Raw genomic sequence first — 26,081 nt, 5'->3', positions numbered from 1 at the left:
CGGGGGAATCACTGCCTCTGTCACAGCTGGGAGATTCAGAACAGCAGCCATTCATGCTGGCACTGCAGGAAAACACTATCCAGGCTGCATGCTGGCTCTCAGGAGCTGCTGCCTCAACTGTCAGCTACAAAGCCATCCTGTGCCTGCAAGATATATACCACCACCACCAAGATGGACAGCCCATGCCCTGCCTCTTGACACCCAAGAAGCTAGCACCTGAGTGCTCTGCTCATGCTGCCACCGAAAGCTGTTTTTGTGCTTTGCTGCAAAAAAACACAAAAGTTGGCCTTCCTGGTGGCACAAGGGGTTAAGTGCAGTACTATGAAGCTATCTGCAGCCACTGTAGCGCTAGTTCGATCCTCAGCCAGGGAGCTGACCCACATGGTGCAGCAGATCTCTCCTGGCTTGCCCCCTACTCCCCTCAGCAGTGTATTTCTGTCGATCCGCCTGTTCTGTTCCCCACTCTGTCTCTGGTGAATCCTTTCACACCCCCCCCCCATACCTCTGGCCTGGACCGAAGTTCTTGTATGCATAAATAAATAAATCTCAAAAAAAAAGAAGAAGAAGAAGAAAAAAAAAAATCATGAGCACTTTAAAAAAAACAAAAAAAACAAAAAAACAGCACAAAGGGTGGCTCCATGTCATCCCAGCCTTCTAAATTTCCAGCAGCTGGATCTGATCTTGGCCAATCATATCACAAATCTGAGCTACAAAAGGGTCTAAGAAATGCAGCTCTTTGTTCTCCAGCCTTGGCCAGGAAGGGCCATCAAAAGAGTGGCAAACACTAATCCACAACCCCCACCTCCCCCAAAAAGACCCTCTCCTCTCTGTGCCAAATCCTCAACCTCATAGCAATCCAGGCACATTTAGGATTCCCCAAGATAGGGAAAGAAGTAAAAAATCCCAAACAAAGCAAGTGCCAGAAAATCCAAAGGGTCAAAGGCAGATGATTCAGAGAACAATCTGTGTCCATGAGTCTTTCATCTTTGATCTCAACCTCTTTTCCAGCTGTATTGACTCTAATATGGATTTTTTTTAATTTATTCAGAATTTCCCATCTCTTTCTACAGCTTTGTAGGAAATCTCTAATAATCTAAGGAAGATGTGGGGATGTGAACAAATAAATTACACACCCAGAAGACCTTATGAATTCCATCCCCTAGTAATCACGGTGATGGTAAGTAACACCAATACCTCCCATTTATTGAGTATCTACAACATGCCAAGTATAGATGAGGAAACTGAAGTTCAGAGAAGTTAAGACATTTGCCTAAAGTCACCAAGCAAGGGAGTGCGAAAGCCAGAATTCTGCCCTGCCCTTGATATCGAAAGTTCAAAGACCAAGGGATACCAGGTAGATAAGGCAACAGGTGAGGGAGAATAATTGGGGAGCAATGGGGAATGGTAGGGACTGAGGAAAACTAGAGGCTTCAGAGGTTGTTGCCCTGGAATATGGGAGTATGGTGTTACTGATTTTTCATGAGAAACTCAAAAACTAGATTTTTGTATGGACTTAATTGGAAAATAATTAAACAATTTCTTCAAAACCAAAACACCACACAGGCAAACAGAATATGCTGCAGGCCAAATCTGGCGCCCAGGCCACAGTCCGTGTCTGCTGTTGTGCCCCTCCTGGGCCTGCCTCCAACCCAGAAGGCCCTCGGGCCGCAGACACACCTCCCAGCCTTCAATATGCGACTGCAGCTGCTCCAGCGCCTCCAGCTTCTCCATCTGCCTCTTGGTCTCATTGATGTTGGAGCACACGGTCTTCATGGCCTGCAGCGCGCTCTGGATCGCAGGGTGGTCTGGGTGCTTGCCGGGGGTCCTCTTGGCCAGCTCCTAGGGGAGAAGTGGGGACAGGAATGAGAGCCATCCACTCAGCAGGGACGAACATGGCATGTAGGTCACCATGGAGAGCCAAATCCCAGCTCCGCTGCACACAATTCCTTGGTGACACCTGGATCTAGACAAACCTGAAACTTATCCATGTACTTTTCAATTGTGTGCACCCATAAACATGTACCTTTTTTTAATAAGCCTGTTTGAACTGGTTTTTCCATCCCTTATATTTCTACTTCACAGTCCCAGAGACTACAAGGGCTTGGAATCCCGAAAATGTCCTCATCAGTCCAAAATGAGCATAAAAATGTGGGTATCTTCAGAGTTAATGGGAGTTTGAGCCATATTAACAGAGGTCTCACATGCAACAAGAGGAAGGTGAGGAAGCTCCTGCCCAATGCAACCCTGAACATACTGGCTCAAATGAGAACAGAGTCATATTCACAAGTGGTAGACTACGGTGCAGAAAACCCCCACATCCGTAAAGGGACTGCTGTATGAACGTCCATGGGGCTGCCTTATTAAGGTGGTGAGTTCTCCATCACTAGATTCAGGACTACTCATGCTTTATCCTAACTTGAATAGTGTATCAGCGTGTGAAGGCGTTGTGGTCAAAAGCAGCCACACAAAGAGAAAGGCATGGTTGGAGCCCCATCCTCACCACTTCCCAACTGTGTGACCTTGCGCAGGCGGCCTCACCTCTCTGAGGTCAAGTGTGCCCATCTATGAGATGGGACTCACAGTCACCGCTTAACATTGTTTGGAGGACCAAAGGGAATGATGGATGTGAGCTTCTTGGTGCACAGTGAGGGTACAATGTTCAGACCATCAGTAGTTCCATAATAATAACAACATCTCATTTTTATTATTATTTCTATGTAGTAACAGTCATCACAAAAGTAGAAGTCATAGTAGCTGCATTTGAGAACCAACTCCATGCCCCGCCCTGCCCTCAACTTATATACACTGAGTCATTTAATCCACAAATTCCCCCCAGTGAGGGAGGTACAATGACCTTCACACTATACATGAGGAAACTAAGGCTCAGGGAGGTGAAGCCTGTGTCCAAGATCACGGAGCTAGAACTCGGGGCTTGGTGGATGCTCACCCACAGCTACAGGCTCCTGCAGAAACAGCAGAGGTGAATACACACATACACGCCCCGAAAGTAGGTTGTGGGAAGAGTGCCTGAGCAGTGGCCAGTCCTGGGGATCGCGTCCTTAGACAACCAGAAGCAACAAAGGGAGGGTTTGTCCAGAGCCCCCTCCACATGGACAGCAGAAGCCCCTCCAGAACCAGGCTGGGTGACCTTTCCCCAACGTCCCGCCCCACGAGTCTGGGCCCCGTGTGGCTTGGCAGGTGGGCCTGTGGTGAGAACTTCCTAGAAGAGAGGATGCCAAGAGCAGTGCTGGGGTCCCCGGTGTTTCCGAGACGCCTCACCTCCTTTCCGGCTCCAATCACGTTATAGCCCCACTCCCGGCAGCCAGCAGCCCCCAGGGTGTGGTCCCTGCCCACAGAGAGATGATGAGGGGGCAGTCTGGGACGTGGGCCCCAAACTCCAGGCCAAACCAGGCAACAAAGTAATATGGCTGAAGCCAAGCGCTGCTTCTCTGCTCATCCTTGGAGGAAGAGGGGAAGGAGCAATGAGGGGTGTGAGGAAGGTGGCACGGCAGACACCTGCCATCCTCACTGCCCTTCCTAGGGTCCAAGTGCTAGAGGGGCCGGCTCCCACCCAGCTCCCGGTGCCATGTCAGCACGAAGCCTGCACCTTCCTGCCCGGCTCCCCCCACAGCCACCGGCTCAAGGAGCGTACGTGCCCCGAGCTGCCCCACGAGCTTGGGCCGGAGACTGTCAGTGAGATGGTCACTGGGAAAGACACGGTCTCTCGTCCCTGGACCACTAGTCAGACACAGGCCTGAACACCCTACAAAGCCCCCTGAGAAGGGAGGCTCCTGAGAATAAAGCCAGAGAGACAAGCAGGCCAGGAGGCAGGAAGTGTCCGAGTCCAACGGCATCATTTGAGCTTCTGGATGCCGCCTGAAGACGGACCCATAAAGCCAGAGTGTAAAACCAAGCTGGCTTTGTCACTGGAAGAAATGGCAAAAGCAGCAACCCACTGTGACTTGAGGCTGGTGGGGACGGAGAGGTGGAAAGCCACACTGTGCTCTCCACAAGGAACAAAGGTCGCCCCCGACAGAGGCAGGGTGTCAGCAATGGTGGTTGGATCAGATGGCACACACCCACTCTCTGAGGCCACTTCAGCCAGCTCCGGAAGGGGCTGATCCTGCACCCAGCTGTTGGTTCTGCCCACAGACCTCTGCCCAGGGCACCACATCTAAGCTCCAGAGGCCCAGCTGTGGTCTCTCTGGCAAGCGCTTTCCTGGACTTGTAGTGCTGGGGTCCCTCAGTGACACATCTAGGGTGACAGCAGGATGCAAATGAAGAGGTACTGACAAGCCTCAGGGTCAGTTAAGGAAGAAGAAAACAAGAAGCAAGAAACATCTGGTAGTCCAAGAAAACCCAGAACTGAAAAGCTGGTCAGCATGGCAAGAAAACCTTCAGGCATGCAAACTACATGCACATTTCATGCAAATCTATTTTCAGTTTTTAACAATTTCCACCCCTGCTGCAGGTCTGGGAAAAATGTATCCCACAGATTAGGGATTAATGGTAGAAAAGAAATAATACTCACAGGTCTTAAAAATGCCTTCCTGCCACTCTGAGAGGTAAGAAGACAAATGTGGTGAGAGAGCTCACATTTGACCTAGATTAGGTCAAACTATTTGAGCTTAAGCAAGCCGCCTCCACTCTCTGAGCCTAGCTGTTCTAGCTCTGTGGAGCAGGGACTAGACCAATGTCCAGGACACATGCTGGACCCACAGATCAAGTGCGATTGCCAGCCTCTCATCAAAGCAGAAGCACTGGCCACCCTGAGCCTGCAGGTCCACCTGACTGAGTGTGGCCATTCCAGAGATGGGTTACGAGCTGCACAGTGTGCCAGAACCCCACCCCACCCCAGTGAGTTATAGCCAGTGCACTTACTTCTTGCACCTGCCCTTCAGGCACCCATGTTTGAGACCTTGGATTGGTGGGTGTCTACTCCCATGAGGGGGCTCCAACTTTCAATGGCTTCACTTCCAATGGAGGCCCTAGCATGACACCTCATACTAAAAGCACTCCCAATTCCAGGCTCTACAGGGACATTTCTTCACAGAAGAGGGTAAAATTATGAGAGATGATGACACTGGTGGTGGTGGCAGTGGAAGCAAAAGAAAGGAGTGGGGGAAAAAAAGGCAAAAAATTAATAAAAATTTAAAATTATCCAAAATAAAGGAAAAGGATAAAAAGGAACACCAAAAAAAATTTAAAAGATGGTAGAAATCAGTTCAAATTAACAATAAACACAATAACTGCAAGTGAGTTAATTCTTCTGTTAGAAGACAGAGATTGTCAGATGAGATTTTAATTTTTTAATTTTATGCTATTTACAAAAGCACCTAACATCTAAAGATAGAGAATAGTTGACGATAACAGGATGAAACAAGACAGATCATGAAAGTACTAATCAAGACACCCAATATAGTTTTATTAATATTGGACAAAATAGACTTTGGGGCAATAAAAACATTTACTACTTACTAAGCATCTGTAACTTTTATAGACATTATTTCATTTAATCTTCACAACAACCCATACCTGAGGCACTATTTGACAGAGAAGGAAACTGAGGCACAGAGCTTACATCACTTCTCCAAGAAGTAACACAAATAAGTACAGGAACTGAAAAATCATTACCATATTAGAGCAGCTAACATTTACCAAACATGACTATCTACCTAGTATATATGCAAAGTGTCCTCAGGCATTTTCTCATAAATTGTTCCATCTAATCTTTGTAGCAAACATGGGTGGCAACTACCACCCCCATTTTGCAAATGGAGACACAGACGAGAGGTTCAGCAACCTGCCCTTGGTCACACAGCTAAGATAAGGTGGAGCTAAAACCACACCCAGACTGGCAGAAAGCAGAAGGCAGGCAGGACTCCCAGGAAGGGAGATCTGGGAAGGCCCTTTGATAGAACAGACATCAGAACAAAGCTTTGCCAGGAAAAGCCCCCCACATACACAGCCTGCAGGTGAGGAGCTTTGTTCCTCGAACTTCCTGGGGTTATTGTTGCTCACCATACAGGAAAGAGCTTCAAGGTTGCTGGTGTAGGTTGGAGTGCTGAAGCATCTGTGGGCGAGGTGTCAAGAGCCTTACTGGGGAGGCAGGATGGAGGGTAGGCAGTGTGGTTGGGCAAGGATAGAAACTGGGGTACAAAGGGCCACCACGAAGAGACAGACCTCTGACTTCCTGGGTCTTCTCAGCAAAATGTCACAATGCCAGGTCCCAGCAGAGAAGCAGCCTATTTTATAACATCAGGCCAGAATGCCAAAGAGATGACGCAACATATCCAGAATAATCTAGAAAGGACTCAGCAACTCACTACAAAAGACAACAGTCCAATAGAAAACGGGGAAATGATGTGATCAGGCAATTCCAATAAAATGCACTCACCTCTGCCACCACCACCCTCATCCAGCCACCTGTTCTTTGGGCCACTGGTCAAGTCTCCTGGTTCCCTATCCCCACACCCACACCCCTCAGCACATAGTCCATTCTCTGCACACAGTCAGGGGGAGGGATACTTAGAAGCAAGGCAGATCCTGTCCCTCCTCTGCTCAAACCTTCCCACAGTGTCTACCTCACTCAGAGAAGACAACCCCTGTCCCCAGCAGTCCACAAAGCCTGCATAATCTGGCCACATCACCTCTCTAATCCCATCCCACCCCCACTCTCTCCCTTACAACCTCCTCTCTGATCACAGTGGCCTTTGTACTTTCCTCAGACACACTCCTACCTCAGGGTCTTTGCACTGACAGTTGCCTCTGTCTGGAAAACTTTTCTTCCAGGTACCCATACATCCCCCTCCTCGCCTTCTTCAGGATTTTGCACAAATGTCAACTGCTCATTCCATCATCCCTGGCCCTTACTAGCCCTGTGCAGCTAGATCCATTCTTTCCATGGAATTCATTTTCTATTCATTCATATCTCCAGCACCAACTATAAAGTATGTGATTGAAACAGTTACCCTAAAAAATAGTTGGTGAATGAACGAATGAACGAATGATTGAGTGAATGGCTTCAAAGACCCAGACACTGCAGTACCAACCATGGCTCACTGCTGGTAGTTGCTTAGAAGACTAGGAAGGATTTGCTAAGAAGGCAACATCTCACTGTCTGACTCTGTGTTTTAGTGTTACCCTCCCGCCCCCTACCACTTCACACAGAGTATCTCATGTGCTACCTAAAATCCTCAGTGCATGTCCTACACTCTGGGAAACACACCACTCCCAGCCACCCCCTGCACCAGGAGTTGATGTGAACACCTAGCAATGGGCTTGACCCATTCCCCGGGTGCCATACTTCTGACAGCCAAGGAGGCAGAGGTAATGAATAGCAAGGTATTCATGCTGAGTGTGGGGGACCACTGCATCAGCCACAGATGAGGAAGATGCAGAGATACCAGAGATCCTGCAACCCAAGGCTATTCCCCTGAGCAGCACTGACAACCCCCCTGCAGCAGCTGTCCCAGACAGACAGCTCCCGAGACGTGCCCCATTTGGCCTGGGATGTTTGTCAAGTTTTGGATCAAGATGACGTCTGGAAATTGGGGGCTTTCACAATAGGCGCCTCCTTTGCCGGGGATCTGGTATTGTCACCATCTTGCTGAGAATGCCCAAGAAGCCAGAGGTCATGACCCCCTATGCCTCAGCTTCTGTCTTTGCCCAACCATGGAAACAAATGGCACCCGGGGATGGCATCTCCACATTCATTCAGTGAGTAACTGGGGGACCACCTACTGAGCACCAGGCACCATCCTGGGCTCTGGGGAAGGCCTTTCCGGGGAGGGGACATCAGAGCAACAGAGGCCTGACAAGATTACAGAGTGAGCCTCAGGACATCTAAGATAATGATATTCCAGACAGAGGGGATAGCAGACGCAAAGGTCCTGGGGCAGGGACCTATTTGTTGTGTTTAAGGAACAGCAGGGAAGTAAGTGTGAGAGGAGCAGCAGGGAGGAGGGAGAGAGGAGGAGAAGGCAGAGGAAACATGGACTAGATCATGTAGTGCCTTGTAGGTGGCAATGGTGAGGAATTTGGATTTTATCCTGGGTGACCCAGTAGCTGCAGGGAAGAGTGATGTGAGCCAACTTGGGTTTCACAGCTGAGTCAAGAACAGTCTGTGGAGGACAGGAGCAGAGGCAGGCAGAGCCACCGGGAGCTGCGGCCAAGAGAAGGCAGAAGAGTAACTGTGAAGGGCTGGACTCTGGATAGATCCTGATGGTAGAGCCAACCGGGCTTCCTAATAGACTGGAAGTGGGGTGAGCCAACAATAACCCCAAGACTTGGCCTGATCAACCAGGAATATGGAGGGGCCAGCTATGGGGGAGTGAGGTAGGGTGGGTATGGGGTAGCCAGGCATTTGGCTTGGGACATGCAGGTGGGAGATCCCTGCTGGATCCACGCAGAGCAGCTGAGGGGGCAAGAGAGCAGGCCTGGCGCGGAGGGAAGAGGGCCCGGTTGCACACCACGGGCACAGTCCGGGGTTAAAGCCATGGGGACGTCACAGAAACCTGCACATGGATGTTCCCAGCAGCATTCGTCACAGCGGACAGAAAGTAGCAGCCACCGACAGGTGAGTGAGAACAGGATGTGGTCCAGCCCCTCCACAGACTACACAGGCTTCAGGAGCAAGGCTGCGTCAGGCCACAGTGCAGGTGAGCCTTGAAGACCCCGTGTTAAACAAGGGAAGCAGACACAGAGGCGGCCTGGCTTGCGAGCCCCTTGATCTGAAATGTCCAGACAGGCCAGATCCACAGAGACAGGAAGCGGATGAGGGGCTGCCAGGGGGAGGCGGCAGAAGGGAAGTGACTGCCCGTGGGCCCGGAGTTCCTTGGGGGGATGAAAATGTTCTAAAATGACTGTGGTGATGGTTGCACAACCTGTGAATAAACTAATAAAAAAAAAGAGTCACCGAGTGATGAGGCCACATGGGGAGCAAGTCTAGACAGAGAGGAGGCCCAAGGACAGAGTCGTGGACGCACCTAATGCTGGAGGTCTGGAAGGGAAGGGGCCCGCAGAGGAGGCAAAGGCGACAGGAGGGGGTGGGCTGGAGTAGTAGCTGCCCCCTTTGGTCAGACCTGCGCCTCTAGCTTGGCCCCTACCCCGCCCCCCGGGGGCCCAGTGCCAGGCTGGCAGCTCCAAAGGGCAGGGCCTGGGCCTGGGTCTTTTGCTCACTTACTGGTCAGCCAGTGCCCCCACAAGATCTGTCCATCACCAGGAAACTCTCAGACAGTCGGTCTCCCCTGGGGCACCTGCCACTGGAGCCCTCGGGGCATCCCCCCAAACCTGAATCATTTCCCTGGAAACATCAACGGAAAACTCAACAAAGCTTAAAAATGCCAACTGTCGAGCCCAGTCCCGAGCTCAGGCTGAAATAGAATGTTCCAGCTATTCTTAGGCAATGTTCAACTTCAGCTTTTCGGGGACTGTTCCCAAAGAGGCTTTCATTCTTGCCATTTCCTTCTTTCCGCCCGTACCTCGACCCCAGCTCCTACTCAATTCAGAGTTCAGCTCTACCATGGGACGCAGAGGGCCCATGACATCTGCAGGGCAGTCAGAACTGGAAGGGTCGAAGGGGAGGATGAGGGTTTGCCCTCAGCTGCCCCAAGTATCTGGGACTGGTTTTTAAAACCCACTGGAAAATGTGACGGAAAGGAGGAACTCGGGCGGGGGGGGTGAAGGATGAAGTGTTCCCCCTCGGTCCCAGCTGCTTGCTGGCTGATGCAAACATTCCTGCTGTGGGTGCCCACACTGAACAATTCTGTAGGGAGGTGGGGGTGAGGGGAAGCCAGGGGGGAGATGGCATGCCCCACAAAACCTAAGGTCCTGCTGGCTGGTCCCCCAATGCTCTCTGAGCTTCCCACCCTCCCTGTAAACACAGCTGGAGACTGAAGGAACGGGCGAGTAAACAGCCATTTGGTCCAGAGAGCAAAGCCACAACCTGGCTCCACCATTGCTTCCCGTGGACAATTATTCCCCCACCAGTTGCCGGCCAGTTCTGTTGCTCTTTGCTCTCCCAGGAATCCAGAGCCCAAGAATTCCACCAGGCCCCAGGCTGAGTGGGATCACGAAAGCCTGGGCCTCACCTGGAGAACGTCCCTGTACACACGGGGCAAGCCTCACTGAGTATTAAAATATGCAATGAAAAGTGCTATTCCTCGTGCCCACTGGCACCCCAGACATTTCCAAGAAACAGAAAACGAAGGACTGACATCTAGGTGAGCCCCGGCTAGGTCCTGGCGCTGGAGCTGGTGGCTCCTCTAATGGGTCCAATATTGAAGGTTTTAAAACCCAGGAAATGAGGAGCAGACCAGGCACTCAGCCACAAAACACAAGGCCACTGAGCACCCCAGACCCTCACTTCCCAGATACCCTACCACCTGGCAGCTTCATTACCCAAAGGGCTTCCCCACCGGCAGTGTGGCCTAATGCCTAGGGGCGGGACTCTGGAGTCAGGCTCTCCAGGTTTCTTCACAGCTCCTCCTGCTTGCGTAGTGTATGGTCTTCAGCAGGCCACTCCCTTTCTCTGTGCCTCAGCTGCCTCATCTCAAAAATGAGGCTAATCACTTGCCTACGGTCCGGTGAGAATCACGTAAATAAGTGCTCAATCATCGTAACAACCCCCATCAGGACTATGAATACATATTCTGTAGTACAGGTGAGAAACTGAGGCACAAGGAAGCAGCCAGCCCAGGGCAGGACGCTGGTAAGTGTCAGCACAGCAGCTCAAGCCCAGGCAGCCTGTGGCGGTGGCGGCTGGCTCTACCCCAGGGACCGGCAAACTTTTTCTGAAAGGGCCCGATAGCTGGCCACATCCGGTCTCTGTCACATATTCTTCTTTGTTTGTTTTTACAGTTTGCTTTTGTTTTGTTTTTCCAACCCTTTAGAAAACGTAAACACTGTTCTTCGCTCGCTCACGGATTGTACAAAAACAGGCCCTGGGTCAGATCTGCCTCTCCCGTCACAGCTCCGCCAACCCCTGCCCTAAACCACTGCAGTATTCTACCTCCTCAGCGCCGGCGACGAATTCAAGTTTGGAAGACACATCACGAAGGTCAAATGCAGCGGACCTGCAGGGCCCATTCAGCGCACAGGCTACCTAACAAGCCCCGCCTGCCGCCCCTTCCACACCAAGGCGCAGCACTGACTGCCACGGTATTTCCAGCATCTGCCCTGGATGTAAGCAGCTGCAAAAGCTGCAGAAGGTCCTTCTGAGACCCCTGGGAGGACAAGCAGCAGCAGGCCAGCGGAAGCAGGGGACAGTCACGTCCACCACCCATGGCTACTCGCCAAAAAGCCTGTGTTCACAGGCAGAGTGGATGCCCAGGGTCTGGTCCAGCTCAAAGGCTCAGATGCCACCCACCTCGCCAGCAGTCAAGTTCAAGAATTCCCTCGCACCCTTTCCCTCTCCTCTCTCCTCCCGCTCTTCACGGAACAGGATGTGTGTGGCCCTAGTGGGCAGGTGCATGAATGAGGCACCACCAGCCAAATGAATCCAGCAGCAAGCACACCAGGGGCCAGACACGGGCCCTCCAGGCGGAGCAGGGCCGGCTCAGGCCGACAGCCGTCACCTCTGAGGGACCCAGCGCTGAGAACAGCAGATGGTGGCAGAGCCACGCCAGCTGGGGATCTGCCCAGAAGTCAACTCTAAAGCTGAAATTCAAGGTGCTCAGGCCCCTGATTCTCTCTAGGCAGCAAATCGTCCCCTGGTGGCCATGACCAAGGCCAGCCAAGGTAGATGGTTACAGTTTGCCCTCCCTGCTTCTGGGCGGCTCCATAAATGGCCCAGATTCCTGCAAAGGAGGAGTCCATCTATCCCCCTCACAGAGTTTTTGGGGTGTGGGACCCAGAGATTGGTTGGAGGCTGGAGCACATGACACAAATCTAGGCCAGAGTTCACTTGCTCCCTGATGGGTTGAGGGGTAGAGCACCTGACTGTGATCCCACTCAGAGCGCAACACTGCTGCTCACTGTCACTGCCATGTCTCGGCCAATCAGAGCTCAGCACTGCCCTGGTCATAATGCTTAGGGTGAAAGGCCAGTCTAGGGCTATGGGAGAAAGATAAATGGCACAAAGGCTTCATGTCACTGGTTCCAGTTACAGCTCCTGACTTGGGTCCAGACCACATTCTCCTGGCCAGACTGAGTGACTCTCAGCACTCTGTCAGAGCCACTAGCAGAGATGTTCACTCTTTCCCAGCGCCCTTGAACTCAAGAGGATGTGAGGCGGGAGTAACTGTGATCACCTGCTGTCACACTGGAAAGAAAGCAGAAGAGTGGAAAGCAAAATTGAACTGGGAGAAAGAGGCGGATCCTAGAGCATGCAGTCCAAAGCCGAGCCTGCCCGATGTCCCAGCTACCTGCACTACCAGATTTTTGTGATGAAGCCCATCAGAGCTGGGTTTTCTGTCACCTCAAAGACAGGAAAGGAGTCAGGCGAAGGGCTCACCTTGAGGAGGAGGGGGTATTTGCAGATCCTCTGAATCGGAGACAGCAGGTAGCCCTCCAAAGGGATGTCGGTGGTCTTCCGGCCTCCCAGAAGCATGCAGCTCTGCAAAGGGACAGGAAAACCTTCATGAAAACTCAGCAAGTACGGCAAAGGGATCTGTCTACCCCCAAGCAACCCAGGGAAACATTCCAGAGGCAGCCACAGACTCTGAAAGCAACAGCCAGAGAGATAGGCTATGACTGTTCTGCCACCCAGCACAAAGGCTGCAGCAGGGCGGTAACTGATGGCCTGTGGACCAAATACTGCTACTCCCCGCTTTGGCAATTAGTTTTACCAGCCACTCACATCCATTTGTTTACATGTGGCTACTTCCAAGCTATCGTGGCAGAGCTGAGGGGTGACCATAGAGTCACAAAACCTAAAATATTTACTATCTGACATTTTACAGAACAGCTTGCCAAATCCTGATCCACAAACATGCTCTCAGAGACAGGAACATGGACATTCAAGAGCGTCTTGTTTAGAATAGCAAAAATGGGAAGCAAATTTAATACCCCGCCCACAGAAAAATATGTTTGTAGTAGATCTATAATAATGGCACACTAAGGATACCTAAAGCTATGCCAGACAACATGGATGAACTTCAAATCACACTCTTGAGCAAAAAAGAGAAACAGAAGAATGTGTACATTATGAACCTACTTATATAAAGCTTTTAAAGACACCCAGAACCAAACCAGGCCTTATTTATGGAGAACACATATGTTGTAAAATACAAAGACATGCATGGGGCAGAAATCTAGTGGGGGTATCTCTGTGGGGAGAGGGTAACCGGATTTGGAAAGTAAACTTGGAATCCTCAACCTCTACAGAAAATTTTATTTCTTTACCTAGAAGGTGGGTATACGATCATCATCACACAAATCTCTATCTGGACTTGCAGGCTGAAAACCAATCTCGGTCAGAATCAAAAACATCACCCGCGGGCCACACCACTCCTGGCCTCACTATGGTTTCAGGGTCCACCTGCACCTGCCCATCCAGCACATCCTTCATGCCAGTTCCCTTTCCTGTGCTCATTCTGTGCCCCCACCCTACCTAAGTGCTTTTTCTTCCCCCCAAAATAACAATTATACCATCATCATCATCCATCGCTGATGCTGACCAAGACCTAAGATGTGCCAGGCAGACCAGACCCCCAAGGGCTCATTCTCCCTGTGGACTGAAAACCATCATTACTCTCACTTCTCAGTTCAGGCTGGAGAGATTCAGTGTTTTCCCCCGAAGGTCACCCCAGAACAAGTGAGCCACAGAAGTGGCACCTAGCCCCAGGCAGGCTGATTAAGAGTTTGGTCTTGGAAGTATAAGGCCAGGCTGCCTTTACTCAAAGTTGGTTCAGCCACACCACCTCCAGGAAGCCTTCCCCAACCACTTTCAACACCCAAGACTCCCTCCTGGCACTCCCATTAGTTCATATGACTTTGCATCATTTATAGGTACTGCCCTCTCCTTTGGAGCCCTTTTGGAGGCCAGGGGATCCTTTTTTGGATGCCAGGAACCATGAGTTACATGTCTGCGGTATGCCGGTGTGTCTTCCACAGACCTGGCATGAATGCATGAATGAGCAAATGAATGCTACCAGCCTTCAAGGGATCTCAGCCTTCCTCAACACCACGGCAGTTGACTGCAAAAGAAACAGGATGCGAGGGGAAAAGAATCCCCATACTAGCATTTATTCATTCCTTCACTCGTTCACTCATTCTATAAATATACTTGTGAGCTTATGTGCAGTGGGCACAATTCTAAGTACTCGGGGGACAGCCCAACAAAGCAGACTAATTCCCTGCTTATAATCCAATGAAAGCAAGAGCTCACCATGCACTGGGCCCTGTGCCTCATGCCTCTCCTATAAGTCAAGTTCATCTTCAAGTCCGAGAACAAACAGGGACCATTGTCTCCCATTCCAGGTGGGAAACTGGCACAGAAAGATACCAGGACTGGCCCAAATCTCAGAGATCCATCCAATGCCTCTCAGGGATCTCAAAAGGCCTTCTCCTTGCAGAAGCAGAATCCTGGCGACCCCGGGGTGCTGCTCTGGCAGGAGCTGCATGGCTCTTGTCCCCGTGTCGACCCCTGGCACAGATGGGGGATCGGGGCTGTGGCAGCTGGGAGATGCCAGGCCCCACACTGCTCACACTCGGGTCTTTGTCCTCCTAGCCAGCGCTTGCCACAAGCTGCCCTGGTGATGTCAGCTCCGGGCAGAGAGAGGGAGCCTGGGGGCGGGGAGTGCTTCCCAGAAGCCCCCAGGGCTTGGCAAGAGAAGGGTCTTCTCTTTGCTGGGAATCAAGGAGTTTCCCCAAATCTATCATAGCCACCACCTACGCTTCTCCCCTAACATGGCGGATTGTTCTTCTACTTTCTTTTCACTGAAAATGCAGACACACACAGAGCTACCATTCACTGTTCTGTAGGATTACACTGCAGTCACTATGGGAAGAACTTTTGAGAATTCGCTCTTTAAACCTCCTAACTCACAGGCATGAGAGGTGTCGACCTCATCATCTTCCCAGCCTCCTGGCTACCGCGAGGCCCCGGGTCTTCCTTTCCACTCACGTGTTCCCTGGCTGATCTCGCCCACCCCGACCACTGTGCCACCATCTTCATGCAGAGAGGGCTGGGGTTTCTAGCTCCAGCCTGGCCCTTCCCTTCCCTGAACTCCACACACAGTCTGGTTCCATGCCCACCCCGCACCTGGCGGTCCAGCAGGCCTCGTAAACCTCACACGTCAAAATGGAGTTTCTGTATCTATCTCTGAGACCTGCTCCTACCCCAGCCTTCCCCCCGCGCCCCACCCCCCGTGGGAAAGTGCAAGTCCATTCTCCCAGTTGTTTGGGCCCCAAACGCTGGAGTCATCTGTGACAACACAAGTTCATTTATACCCCAAAGCCAACCCTAGGGCAAACCCTCCAGCTGCACTCTCAAACCCCAGCTCAAACCCTGCCATCCCTCCCCATCGCCACCCTCAGCCACCATCATCTCCTGCCTGGTCTGCTGCGCTGGCCCTGTCCAGGGCTGCTCAGTGTCCCTGCAGATGCCACCCTTATAAGAAGAGAAGTCAAGAGATTTGAAGGAGGTGGAGCAACGGACCCCTGAAGCCACCAGAGCTGGAAAAGGAAAGGCAGGACCTTTCCCCAGAGCCTCTGGGGAGCAGGGTCCTGCTGCTTCCTTGACTGCAGGCTTGTGGCCCCAGAACTGTGAGAATCAACTGTTGTCTGAAACCTCCCCAACCCCCAGTTTGCAGCATGTTTCTGAACTGTAGGAACTAGCACTGGCCCCTTCCTGGTCTCCCTGCTTCTCACACAGCCCAGGGGAGCTTTTGAAAATGCAGATTAGTTCAAGTTGTTGGCTGCTCCAAATGCTCCCGTGGCTTCCCACCCCACTCAGACTAACACTGCAATGCTGAAAGGAACCACATGCTCCAACATGGAGGAACCGACAGGCAGCGTGTGGCACAGGAGACGCCAGACATGGAAGCCTCTCATATGGTTCCATCATGTAAAGTTCCAGAAGAGGCAAAAGGAATGTCTGGTAAGAGAAACTGGCATGAAGATTATCTCTGGATTTGCAGGGAGGTGACCAGCACAGGGCACAAGGGAACCTTCCGGAGAAATGGAATCATTCTAATTCTTGGTCACCTGGGTAGACACGTGCGTAAACACACGTCATGCCGGGCACATATGCTGGGCATCAATAAAGAAGCCTTTTCATAAATCGCGGGTCCTTCTCGTTGTCTAAATCCTTTTGTTTCCTTATCTGGACTCTCGATCTTTCTAATCGCATTTCCTTCCACTTTTCCTCTCTTGCTTTCCATTGCAGGCATCTGACCACCTGTTTTTTTGTTTTGTTTTGTTTTGTTTTGTTTTATTGCGGTAGCAGTGGTTACCAGCACCATCTATGATGCAGAGATAGGGGACCCCACCTCTTGAGAGGCATGTCACCACACCACACCCCCTACCTCCTCCAGAGTCCATGCCCCCCTTATCCCGCATCCTCCCTCTCCCTCTCTGGTAGCCTTCATTCTACAGCCACACTTCCAGGGTTTGTTGTTAGTTTGGTTCTGCCTGACCCTTTGTTATGTTTCTCTAATTCTCTATAGAAGCAACACCATAGAAGCAACACCATTTCTCCTTCTGGCTTATTTCACTTAGCATCCTCCCCTCTGGTTCTATTCACGTTGTTGCAAGGGGCAAGATTTCATCTTTTTTATAGCTGAGTAGTATTCCGTTGTGTATAGCACACATCTTCTGCATCCACTCCTCTCACTTTGGGCACTTAGGTAGTTTCCATAACTTGGCTATTGTAAATAGTGCCACAGTGAACATGGAGGGGGGGCATATATTCCTTCAAATGAATGCTTTTGCATTCTTCAGGTAACTATCTAGGAGTGGAATTGTTGGATCACCTGGTATTCTGATCCAACAAATATTTTTAAGATTTTGAGAAAGCTCCACATTATTTTCCATAGGGCCGGACCAGTCTATATCCCCACCAACAATGTAGGGGGGTTCCTATTCTCCACCCTCACCAGCACCTGTTGTTTCTAGTCTTTTTGACACAGGTTATTGTCACAGGTGTGAGATGGCATCTCACTTGGTTTGGACTTCATGCTATTCCTCAGACAGACTCCTGCCTCAGGGCCTTTGTATTTACGGTCCCTCCAACCTGGAATGCCTTCCTCTCGGATACCTTTCGTTTCTCTCTCCTATTTTATCCAGCTCTCTGATGACAGGTCACCTAGGGCACAATTTTCCTAAAGACTGATTTAAAATAGCGGCCGCCACCCTCGCTTCCTCAAAACATCCTGCCAGACTTCCTTTATGTCCTCCAGAAAAGCAATGCCACGTGACATGGCACTAAGTCTGCTGACGAGAAGGGCCTCCCCCAGGGAGAGAGGCTGCCTTGCCCTGGTGACTACTGTGGCCCCAGTACTTGATATGATCCCGACCACATGGAAGGTGCTCAGTAAGAAGCTGCTGGATGAATGAATGAATAAATCATCCCCATTTTACAGACCAGAAGGCCAACGCACAGAAAGAGGAAGTCCCTGTCCCATTCTCAGCGAGGGCACTGTGTCACGAATGGAAAGCCAGATCCGATCTCTTCCCAGTGCCTCAACATCCCATAATAAACTCAAGACGGCTCTTCTGCAGGTGGCCAAAAGCTGGGAGATGGCAAGGAGGGAGACAGATGGCACGTGTGCTGGCGCCTCACACACCCCCCTCCCCTGCCTAACGGGGCCAGCCCAGCTGCTGCAAAGAAAATGGCAGTTTGGCCCACAGGCAGGCTGCAGGAGAGAAGGGGGGAACAGAGGGAAAAGCAGCCCTTCCCTTCTCACACCCTTGCAAATACCTTCCTGGCATCTTCGCTTAAAGATACAGCTGCGCCAAGGAGACACCCCCAGAGATGGGGACCCTCCCCCAGGGGCCCAGAGCCCGGCCAGCAGGGACCATGGTGGCCGAAAGTCAGATGGCAGACGCTAACACGTGCGCTCTTGCACTAAACAACTTCATCTCTGCCTTTTGCCCAGACAATTTAATGAATGTAAGTGCAAGACTGGAAATATAACGCTGCAGATATCAGTGATGAGAAGCATCAGTTGCGAATGCTTAAGGCACTTGAGACAAAAGTGGAAATCAGTCAGCCAATCTGCCCTTCCTCAGATGCTCACTGGAAGGGGGCCAAGTAGCGTGGACTCGCTGCGAAGGAAGCAGACATTTTGAATCAAAATTCTGGAAATACTTTGTTGGAGATGGTACATTAGGGAGGAGCATAATTAAGAACTTCATAGTTTAGCTCTCCAGGCACAGTTCGCTCTCCTTTTGTGTGCTGAATTTTGCATGTGCTGTCGGGAAATGAAATGGGGGAGGGGCGTGCTGGTGGTCTGTGACTGAACAAACAGGGGAATTTAAGGGTGAAAGGCCGGGATTGGATCCCATGAGATGTTCAATTACTTTTCAAGGACAGGTTTCGCTCACTATCTAAATGTAGAAAATTTCTGTTTGATATGATTTGGTAGGTTATTTTTTTGTGACTATGAATGCTATACCACCGATTTACACGGAACATTTTTTGAGCATTCCCAAACCCAAAAAATAACCAAGTGAATCATACCAAATAGGAATGTTCTACTTTTGGGTAGTGGGAGAATCCTATATGTACTCTTGGAAAGTCACTCACTGTTTTGGGGTCTTCAGAATCACCCATGGCAAAAGCAAACAGATTCTTCTTCCACAGCAACAGAATCTTCAGCTGGGCACATGGCTGCCCAAAAGAAAACCGTATTTCTCAGCCTCCCTTGGAGCTCAGTGTGGCCATGTGGCTAAGATCTGACCAACAGGATGTGAGCAGAAGAGCTGGGCGCAGCTTTCTGTTGTGCCCTTCAAAGGAGAAGGGCAGCTCCTCCTCCCCACCCACCCTGCACCCCACTGCCAGCAGTGTGGAAGTGGTGAGAGGTTGTCTTAAACCATGTCAAAGTCTAAAACAAACCCAAGGGCCTTGGCCCCCAACACTGGAGCCCTTGTGCCAGCCCCAGGAATGACTACACCCATGTTGTTAACATGAGAGCAAAATAAATGTCTACTTTGTTTAAAGCACCGTTATTTGGGACATCAGCAAAGCAGGCAAATATCTTAAGTCATACCCAACAGATAATGAGTGATAAGGCTCCGAGATCACAAATGAACCTATTTTATATACAAGGGAAGCTCTGTAATTTTAGGGAAGACCATTATGGATGTCTATAGCTTGACCTGACCAACGTCCATTCCCCGCTTAATTCTACAAGTGCCCCACAACTGTCCTCAGGATCCAGCCCTGTGGGATGGGTGGGAGTTGAGCCCACCACCCAGCTCTAGAAGTGACCAATCAGAGCACCAGCCAATCCCTCTGTCTCCAGAAACTGGTCCGGAGATAAGGTCATAAGCCAAATTGAGCCAATGATCATCTGACCCAGGATTCTTGCTTTTACCAGTGGGAGAGAGGTGCTCCCTCTAACTGGAGTTGCTGGACTATGAGAGGTATAAGCATAGAGGCAGGAGCTCTCCAGGCCATGTTGCCCCAGCACTGAAGGGAGAGCCCAGCACTGGGAATAGAGCCAAAGCAGAGAAAAGCAGAGCCAAGAAACATACTCCTGATGACATCATTTATTTGAACACCCCGATTTTGCTATGCCTGAAGTCCCCTCAGATCTTAAAACTTCCCAGAAAAGTAAACCAGTAAATTTGTTTTCTTTTGGCTTACATCAATTTTAACTTGATTTTCTTACACTTATAATTAAGTAAGCCTAATAATGCAATCATTACTACTGCTGCTACTACTCTTATTAGGATCATTACTTCAGAACAGGAATTAACACACTTGACCAATCCAGTCCACTGCCCGTTTTTGTAAATAAAGTTTTACTGGAACACAGCCATGCTCATTCCTTTACATATTACTTATGGCTGCTTTCAAGCTACAACAGCCAAGTTCAATTCATGTGAAAGGGACTGTATGACACACAAAGGCAAAATATTCATTGTGCCCCTTTACAGAAAATGTCTGGTAGATTACCATGGATTACCCCTGGCTGAACACAGATGGGCAGCACAGGTGTAGCCAGAAGCTCCCTTGTGCCCGGAGATTCGAAGCCTGTAGCAGTGAGGGCAGACTTACCAAAAGGAAGGCGCGCACAGTGGGGATCTTGTTCAGCTCCACCAGCAGCCGCAGGGCCTTCTCGTGATTGCTGCAATATTCCTCATACACACAGAACTTGTCCTTCTGCAAGACAAAGGCATAGGCTGTGACATCACGGCAGGAAAGCAGACTCTCTGAGGTGTGCCTCGACTGGGCCAGAAGGCCCAAGGGAGGAAAGAACCACCCAGGCCCTGAGACAGCTGAAGGGATTTTAGGTCAGGGGCTCCCATCTACTACGGGGCCTCCTCTTGGGCCTCCTCTTGCCCCAGTTCTGCACCCAGCAGCCTGAGGAACGTTCCAGGAAGCAGGATGGCCTGGGGTCAAGTGCACAGACATAAGCCAAGAGGCCTGGCTTGTACCCTGGCTCTATATTTCCAGGTATAAACTTGGGTGCGTTAGTTGACTTTCCTTGTCTCGGCTTCCTCATCTGTAAGGGAGAGTGAATAACAGTCCCTAACTCATGGAGCTGCTATGAGGAATACGTTAAAATACAATATTCAGCCTATCATAACTGCTCAATAAATATCCATCTTTCGCCTAAAAACAAAAGTTAGACTGTGTCACTCCCCTGCTTAAAATGCTCCAATGGTGTTCTATTTCCCTACCAACATCACTGTGATAGCCTTCGAGAGCCAGGTAATATGGCCCTGCCTTTCCCTGAACTCATCTCACTGGCCTTCCATCTGAAAACCTTGAATTTGCCATGCTTGTTCCTACCTCAGGGACTTTACTCATGCTGTCTCTGTTACCTGGAACACACTTCCCCTTCCCGCCCCCTACTATCCTAGCTAAAGTAGCCACCAGGTGTTCTCTATCATCCATTCACCTGTTTTCATTTTCTTTATAGTGTTCTCACAATCTGGAATCACCCCAATTATTTGTTTATCTTCTGTTTCCAAGTTGGCAGTCAGTTCCCTGAAGGCAGTAATCATATCCGTCCTGTCCACTAAGGTATTCCCAGATCCTAACACAGTGCTGGCAACAGTGGGCCCCCCATGAATACATGTTCAAAGAATGAACTTTACATAGCTACTATGTGCAGTGCCATACATACACACATACACACACACACACACATATCACTGAAAGTGAGCCAAGCAAGATGAAGTCACTGTGAAGGTAGCATACATTTTGAATAAAAATTCTGGAAATATATCTGTGTGTGTATGTATACTAGAAGAGTCTAGATAAGGCTCAGGAATTTGGGGAAACAAGCAGATCTCTCGTCACTGCCACATAGCAGTGGCCTTCTGATGTTCCTGAGTCCACAAATGGATTCTTTCCAGCCGAGAGGTCACCTGCGAGTCACCAGGTTCATAACTATCAAACAGGGTTTCCGGAACTAGAAGGGATAGGAGTCTTAGCAGGAAGCTTCTCCACTGAGCCTTCTCAGTTCCAAACGGCTCGCTGTCTCTTACCCTGCCAAACCCCAAACAAGGATGTCCTGGGTAAAGTCACTGGGGAGGAAGGGCTGTAGGGTCTCGACCCTGAGCTGGTCTGGGGGTGGGAGACAGGAGACACCAAGAAGCTAAGGAAGGAAGAGGTGGGTCTGCAAAGCAAGCAGCCCGTCCTGTTTCTAAACAAGCCCCCAGTATCCTGCAGATGTGTGGCTGCAGGAAAGAGGAAACCAAAGAGGAGGGAGAATGGGTTTCACAATCAGTAAGCACCCGAACTAACTCCAGCTCACTTAGGGGGTGCCATGTGCACCATCTGAGCAGCATCCTTGTCCTGAGCACAAAGTACCTGCACTCAGAGTCAAGGAATGTGTGCTGAACACTTAGTACATGGGGAACCTTCTTGGATGAGGGTCAGCTCATTCACTTCTGGATGCAATAACCTGACATGGTACTTACTGGATTGGACCCACTCATACATGGGAAGCCCAGAGCACAAGCCCAGGTCCTCACACCTAGTGAAGTGGCAGAGCCAGACTCAGTCTCTCTTAGCCCCTATGCTGATGTCCAGCTCAAAGTCACAGCATAGGATGGGGATGGGAATGGGTGAAAAAAAAAATACAGGGAACTTCGAGGGGCACCACAGACAATGACAACGTGCACAGTGACTCTAGAATCTGTCCGCCAGGTTTAAAAACCCAGTTCCACATGCCCCAAGATGTGGGTGACCCTGGGCAAACCGCCTGTTCCCTTTGCTTCAGTCTCTTCATCTGTAAAATAGACCTGATAGCAGACCACCCATCTTCCTTGGGCTGCTGGAGGATTAATAAGCATATATGTAAAATGAGTAGAACAATGACTGGTGCATGTGAATGTGATATAATATTTCAAAATACTTCAAAAATATTAGCTATCAACACACATGAACCAATGGGGAAAAATACCAAAACAATGTCACAGTACTCCAAAGAGTGCACACAATACACACACCAAGGACAAACACCCCTGATACATATTCCAAGGAACCAACAAACAACCTGAGGCATTACAACACACAAGCTACATGCTCCAAACAACATCACTAAAGTCAGTCACCAACTACAGTCTCCTCATTGCCTGCGGCCAATTGAGTCACACACATGCATGCACACACGAGCACACACACATAAACACACACACAGAGGCAGGGAGGGAGAACTGACCCCTAGCCTCCCCTACATTGCCCAAGCAGACCCTTTTTGTTTCCATTTATCTCCAATGAGCAGATAGGACCATTGAGGCACTAGAGATGGGTGAGAACTCATCCAGGACTCACCCATCTCAAATAAAAAGATGAGAGGGAAGCTGACAGATACATATGGAGCCAGGGTCTCAGCTGCAGGCCATAGCGAGGCAGGCTACAGGGAAGAAGGAAAGGACTTTTCTTGTAGGTGACAAGAACTGGCCTGTGCCTGGGAGTCTGCTCCTGCAGAGAATGGCTGCAGAGCTCAGGAGGAGGCTGGGCTCTGAATTCAGGCTCATGAACGACAGTCAGAGATTCCAACCATTTGCAGAGAGCTCTCTCTGCAACCCAGAATCTGGGCTTTCCCTGGACCTACAGACCCTGATATTATTAGTACTGCTCCCAGATAACACACCAGGCCCCCATGACCACTACTAGCACCAACCCTGTAAGGCTGATATAAGATTCCAAGCCATGGGCCTCCCTTGGTGGTGCAGCAGGTTGAGCACCACACTATGAAGCTGTCCGCAGCCTCTGCAGTGCCAGTTCGATCTCAGCTGGCCGGCAAGGGTCTCACATGGTGAAGCAGACCTCACCTGTCTCATCCGCTGCTCCCCTCAGCAGTGTATTTCTGTCATCTGCCTGTTCTGCTCCCCGCTCTGCCTCTGGTGGGTCCTCTCACTCTCCCATGCTTCTGGCCTCTACCCCAGCTCTTGTTAAAAATAAATAAAACTTTAAAAAAAAAAAGATTCCAAGCCATGATGTGAGGTTCTGAGCAAGACCACCTGGGTTTACAGCCTGAACCCCCAAGTCACCAACTCCTAATGATTCAGAACCTCTGTGTTCTCATTTACAAAATTATAGGTACTTTATATCAATAATACTATACAATGATGACCTCTGTCATCATAAAGTTTTTGTAAGGATTATCAAGTGAATTCAAGCAAGAGCTTTAAAGTTGGGATACAGCATGTGCTCATTAAATATTAGATTATTGCTGTTACTGATGTTGTTGTTATCATCATCACTATTTTTTCAGCAAATTCATTATCCTATTGGTGAATCAGTCTATGACAGAGTGGGCCAGAAACAAATCTGTTTATTCTCATGTCAACCCCAATCAATGACTAGTGCTGGCAGCTATACTGGGAAGAATTCTGGAGCCCTTTGGGAAGCAGAGGTAGAATTCTGTGACTGATTAGTGATGCCTGCCTAGATGCAGGTGAGGGCAGTGATAAGATTGCTGCAGGCTTGTTATTCCTCATACCCTGAGTCCTCTGACACAGTCTGTGTTGTGATACTCTCTTCCTTCAGCCTATGAACAGGGCTCAAAGAAGTTAAATTTAGCACATGAAAACACCCCTTCTTCAAACCCATGGCCCACTCCATCACTCCCAGGTCCTTTCATTGAACCCAACCCTAGCCACTCTCAGGCCCCAGACCCTGCAAATATGGAATTGCTGCCTGTGACAGCTGGAGTCCAAGTGTTCCATTTCCTCCTAAGAGCCCCACACAGGGTTTTGTTTTGCCAGGAAGAAACGGACAAGCAGTTGTGCGTGCACAGATGCGGTGGATGGGGAACGTGTGGCTGTGGCTTGGGCTGTAACAGAGAAGGTGACAGCCATCGCCTGGGGGAGAGGGTCTGGGCCCCAGAGGTGGTGACTGCTGTCCACAGTAAGGTGGGGGGGGGTCCATGGAGACCATCTGCTCCCAATCACTTACTTCATTCCCAGAAAGACTGAGATTCAGAGAAAAGAAGGGGCTGGCCAGATGGCATCGCCCCCAGTCGGGAGGTGAGCACGACATTCAGGTCTGACTTCTGCAAAGGTTTCCCCAAACTATCACACAGCTGGGGGAGGAGGGGTTAGAACATGGACCATGCTGCTTCCCAGAGAAACAGGTCGTAGAACAGAAACCCTGGGGAATCCAGCCCCCCTCCAAGACACCCGTGAACTCCCTCCTTCACTCACTGCACTCCAGCCACAGGGGTCTCCCTGCTTGGCTCCATTCCAGGGTCTCCACCCCAGCTATCCTCTCCATCAGAATACCCCCCACCCCCGTTCACCCCATCTCACCAGGCCTTCCCTGATCAGAGCTGCCAGAGACAGCACCACGGCCTGGGCACTGACTGTGCCTGGAGCTGTCCAACATCTCGCTCAACCCTCAGCATCACCAGGTACATCCAGCCTTTTACCCGTTTTACAGGTGAGGACACTGAGGCACGGACAAGTTGTTGAGGGTACCACCGACTGGCAAGGGACAGCCCTGCCAACACCAGAGCAGACAGTCACGTCCTGGGGGCTGTAACTCCCAAGGGCGGGGCCACACAAGGCTGTCACACCAGTCTCTGTCCACCACCCTGGGATCCGTGGAGAAGGGAGTCAGTGACAGTGATGTGCACAACGACCACGATGAGTCTTTTCCTCAGCCCAAGAAGGGGTCTGGTTAGAGGAGGAAGTAAGGCTCCGAGGGGCCAACAGCTTGCCCCAAGCCTCATGCCCAGGGACAAGGGCAGACTTCCAGAAAAGGGCCCCAGAGGGGAATGGAAAGGGGTTGCTTCATGTGGGCTGAGCACCCCACCCTCCTTCCTCTAGCTGTCACCCCACAATTCTAAGTGATTTGGGAATCCTGAGGAAAGAGAGGCCTCTCTGGCCAGGAGCCCAAGTGGACACCCAAGAGGCAGACACTCCTGGTGGTCAGGGGCAGGATTCACACTCAGGTCTGACTTGAGTCCACCCTCTTGGCCAGTGGTGGTCTCCACTGGACATTCTGGGGCAGAAGGGCCCGGTAGGGCCAGGGGTCCTGGGAGTCCCGGGCACACAGCCACACAGCCATTCAGCAAGGGGCTCTGAGAAATGGAGCCGCGCTCCATGGGACGCCAAGAGGTGGGCAAGCCAACTAAGAATTCCCCCAGCTGTGGGCCCCGACCCACTGTCCATTGTTCCTGGAGCAGAGGCAGGGCCCGCCTGCCCACTGCATCCTGCCCGCCATGCCCCAGACAGGCCTACAGAGGAAGCTGGCCAAGGGTCAGCGGAGAGGGACCCAGGGAGAAGCCCACTTCCCCAAAGCTGCAGGCTCCGATAGGGGCTGGGCCATTGTACTCACAAATTTTAAGAAAACATTCCCAAGTTCATGCTGAGACTGAGGCTCCGGATGTAAACAATACTCCAGGGCAGCCAGGAAGTCCTTGTGAACCTCCAGGATGTCTTCGATGTTCGAGAACAGGACCTGGGAAGACAAGTGAGGCCCAAGGAGAGTGTTAACAGAGGTAAAGAGG

The 26,081-nt window shown here is 50.7% G+C and overlaps 1 protein-coding gene across 1 annotated transcript in view; it reads right to left on the bottom strand.

Annotated features, from left to right (window-relative positions):
• The window catches only part of PREX1 (phosphatidylinositol-3,4,5-trisphosphate dependent Rac exchange factor 1), a gene marked incomplete at both ends in the record, with an annotated part of 163,646 nt that overhangs the window by 66,676 nt on the left and 70,889 nt on the right, over window positions 1-26,081 (bottom strand). The window contains 4 exons of the mRNA XM_084247009.1: window positions 1,678-1,839; window positions 12,455-12,556; window positions 20,168-20,272; window positions 25,910-26,032. Of these exons, the coding sequence (XP_084103135.1) occupies window positions 1,678-1,839; window positions 12,455-12,556; window positions 20,168-20,272; window positions 25,910-26,032 (492 nt within the window). The remainder of the gene's footprint in view (window positions 1-1,677; window positions 1,840-12,454; window positions 12,557-20,167; window positions 20,273-25,909; window positions 26,033-26,081) is intronic.

Source organism: Talpa europaea (assembly GCF_964194135.1).
Source record: "Talpa europaea genome assembly, chromosome: 11".
Taxonomy (NCBI): domain Eukaryota; kingdom Metazoa; phylum Chordata; class Mammalia; order Eulipotyphla; family Talpidae; genus Talpa; species Talpa europaea.
The sequence above is the reverse complement of the archived record's forward strand: the minus strand, read 5'-3'. Positions and strand labels throughout refer to the sequence as shown.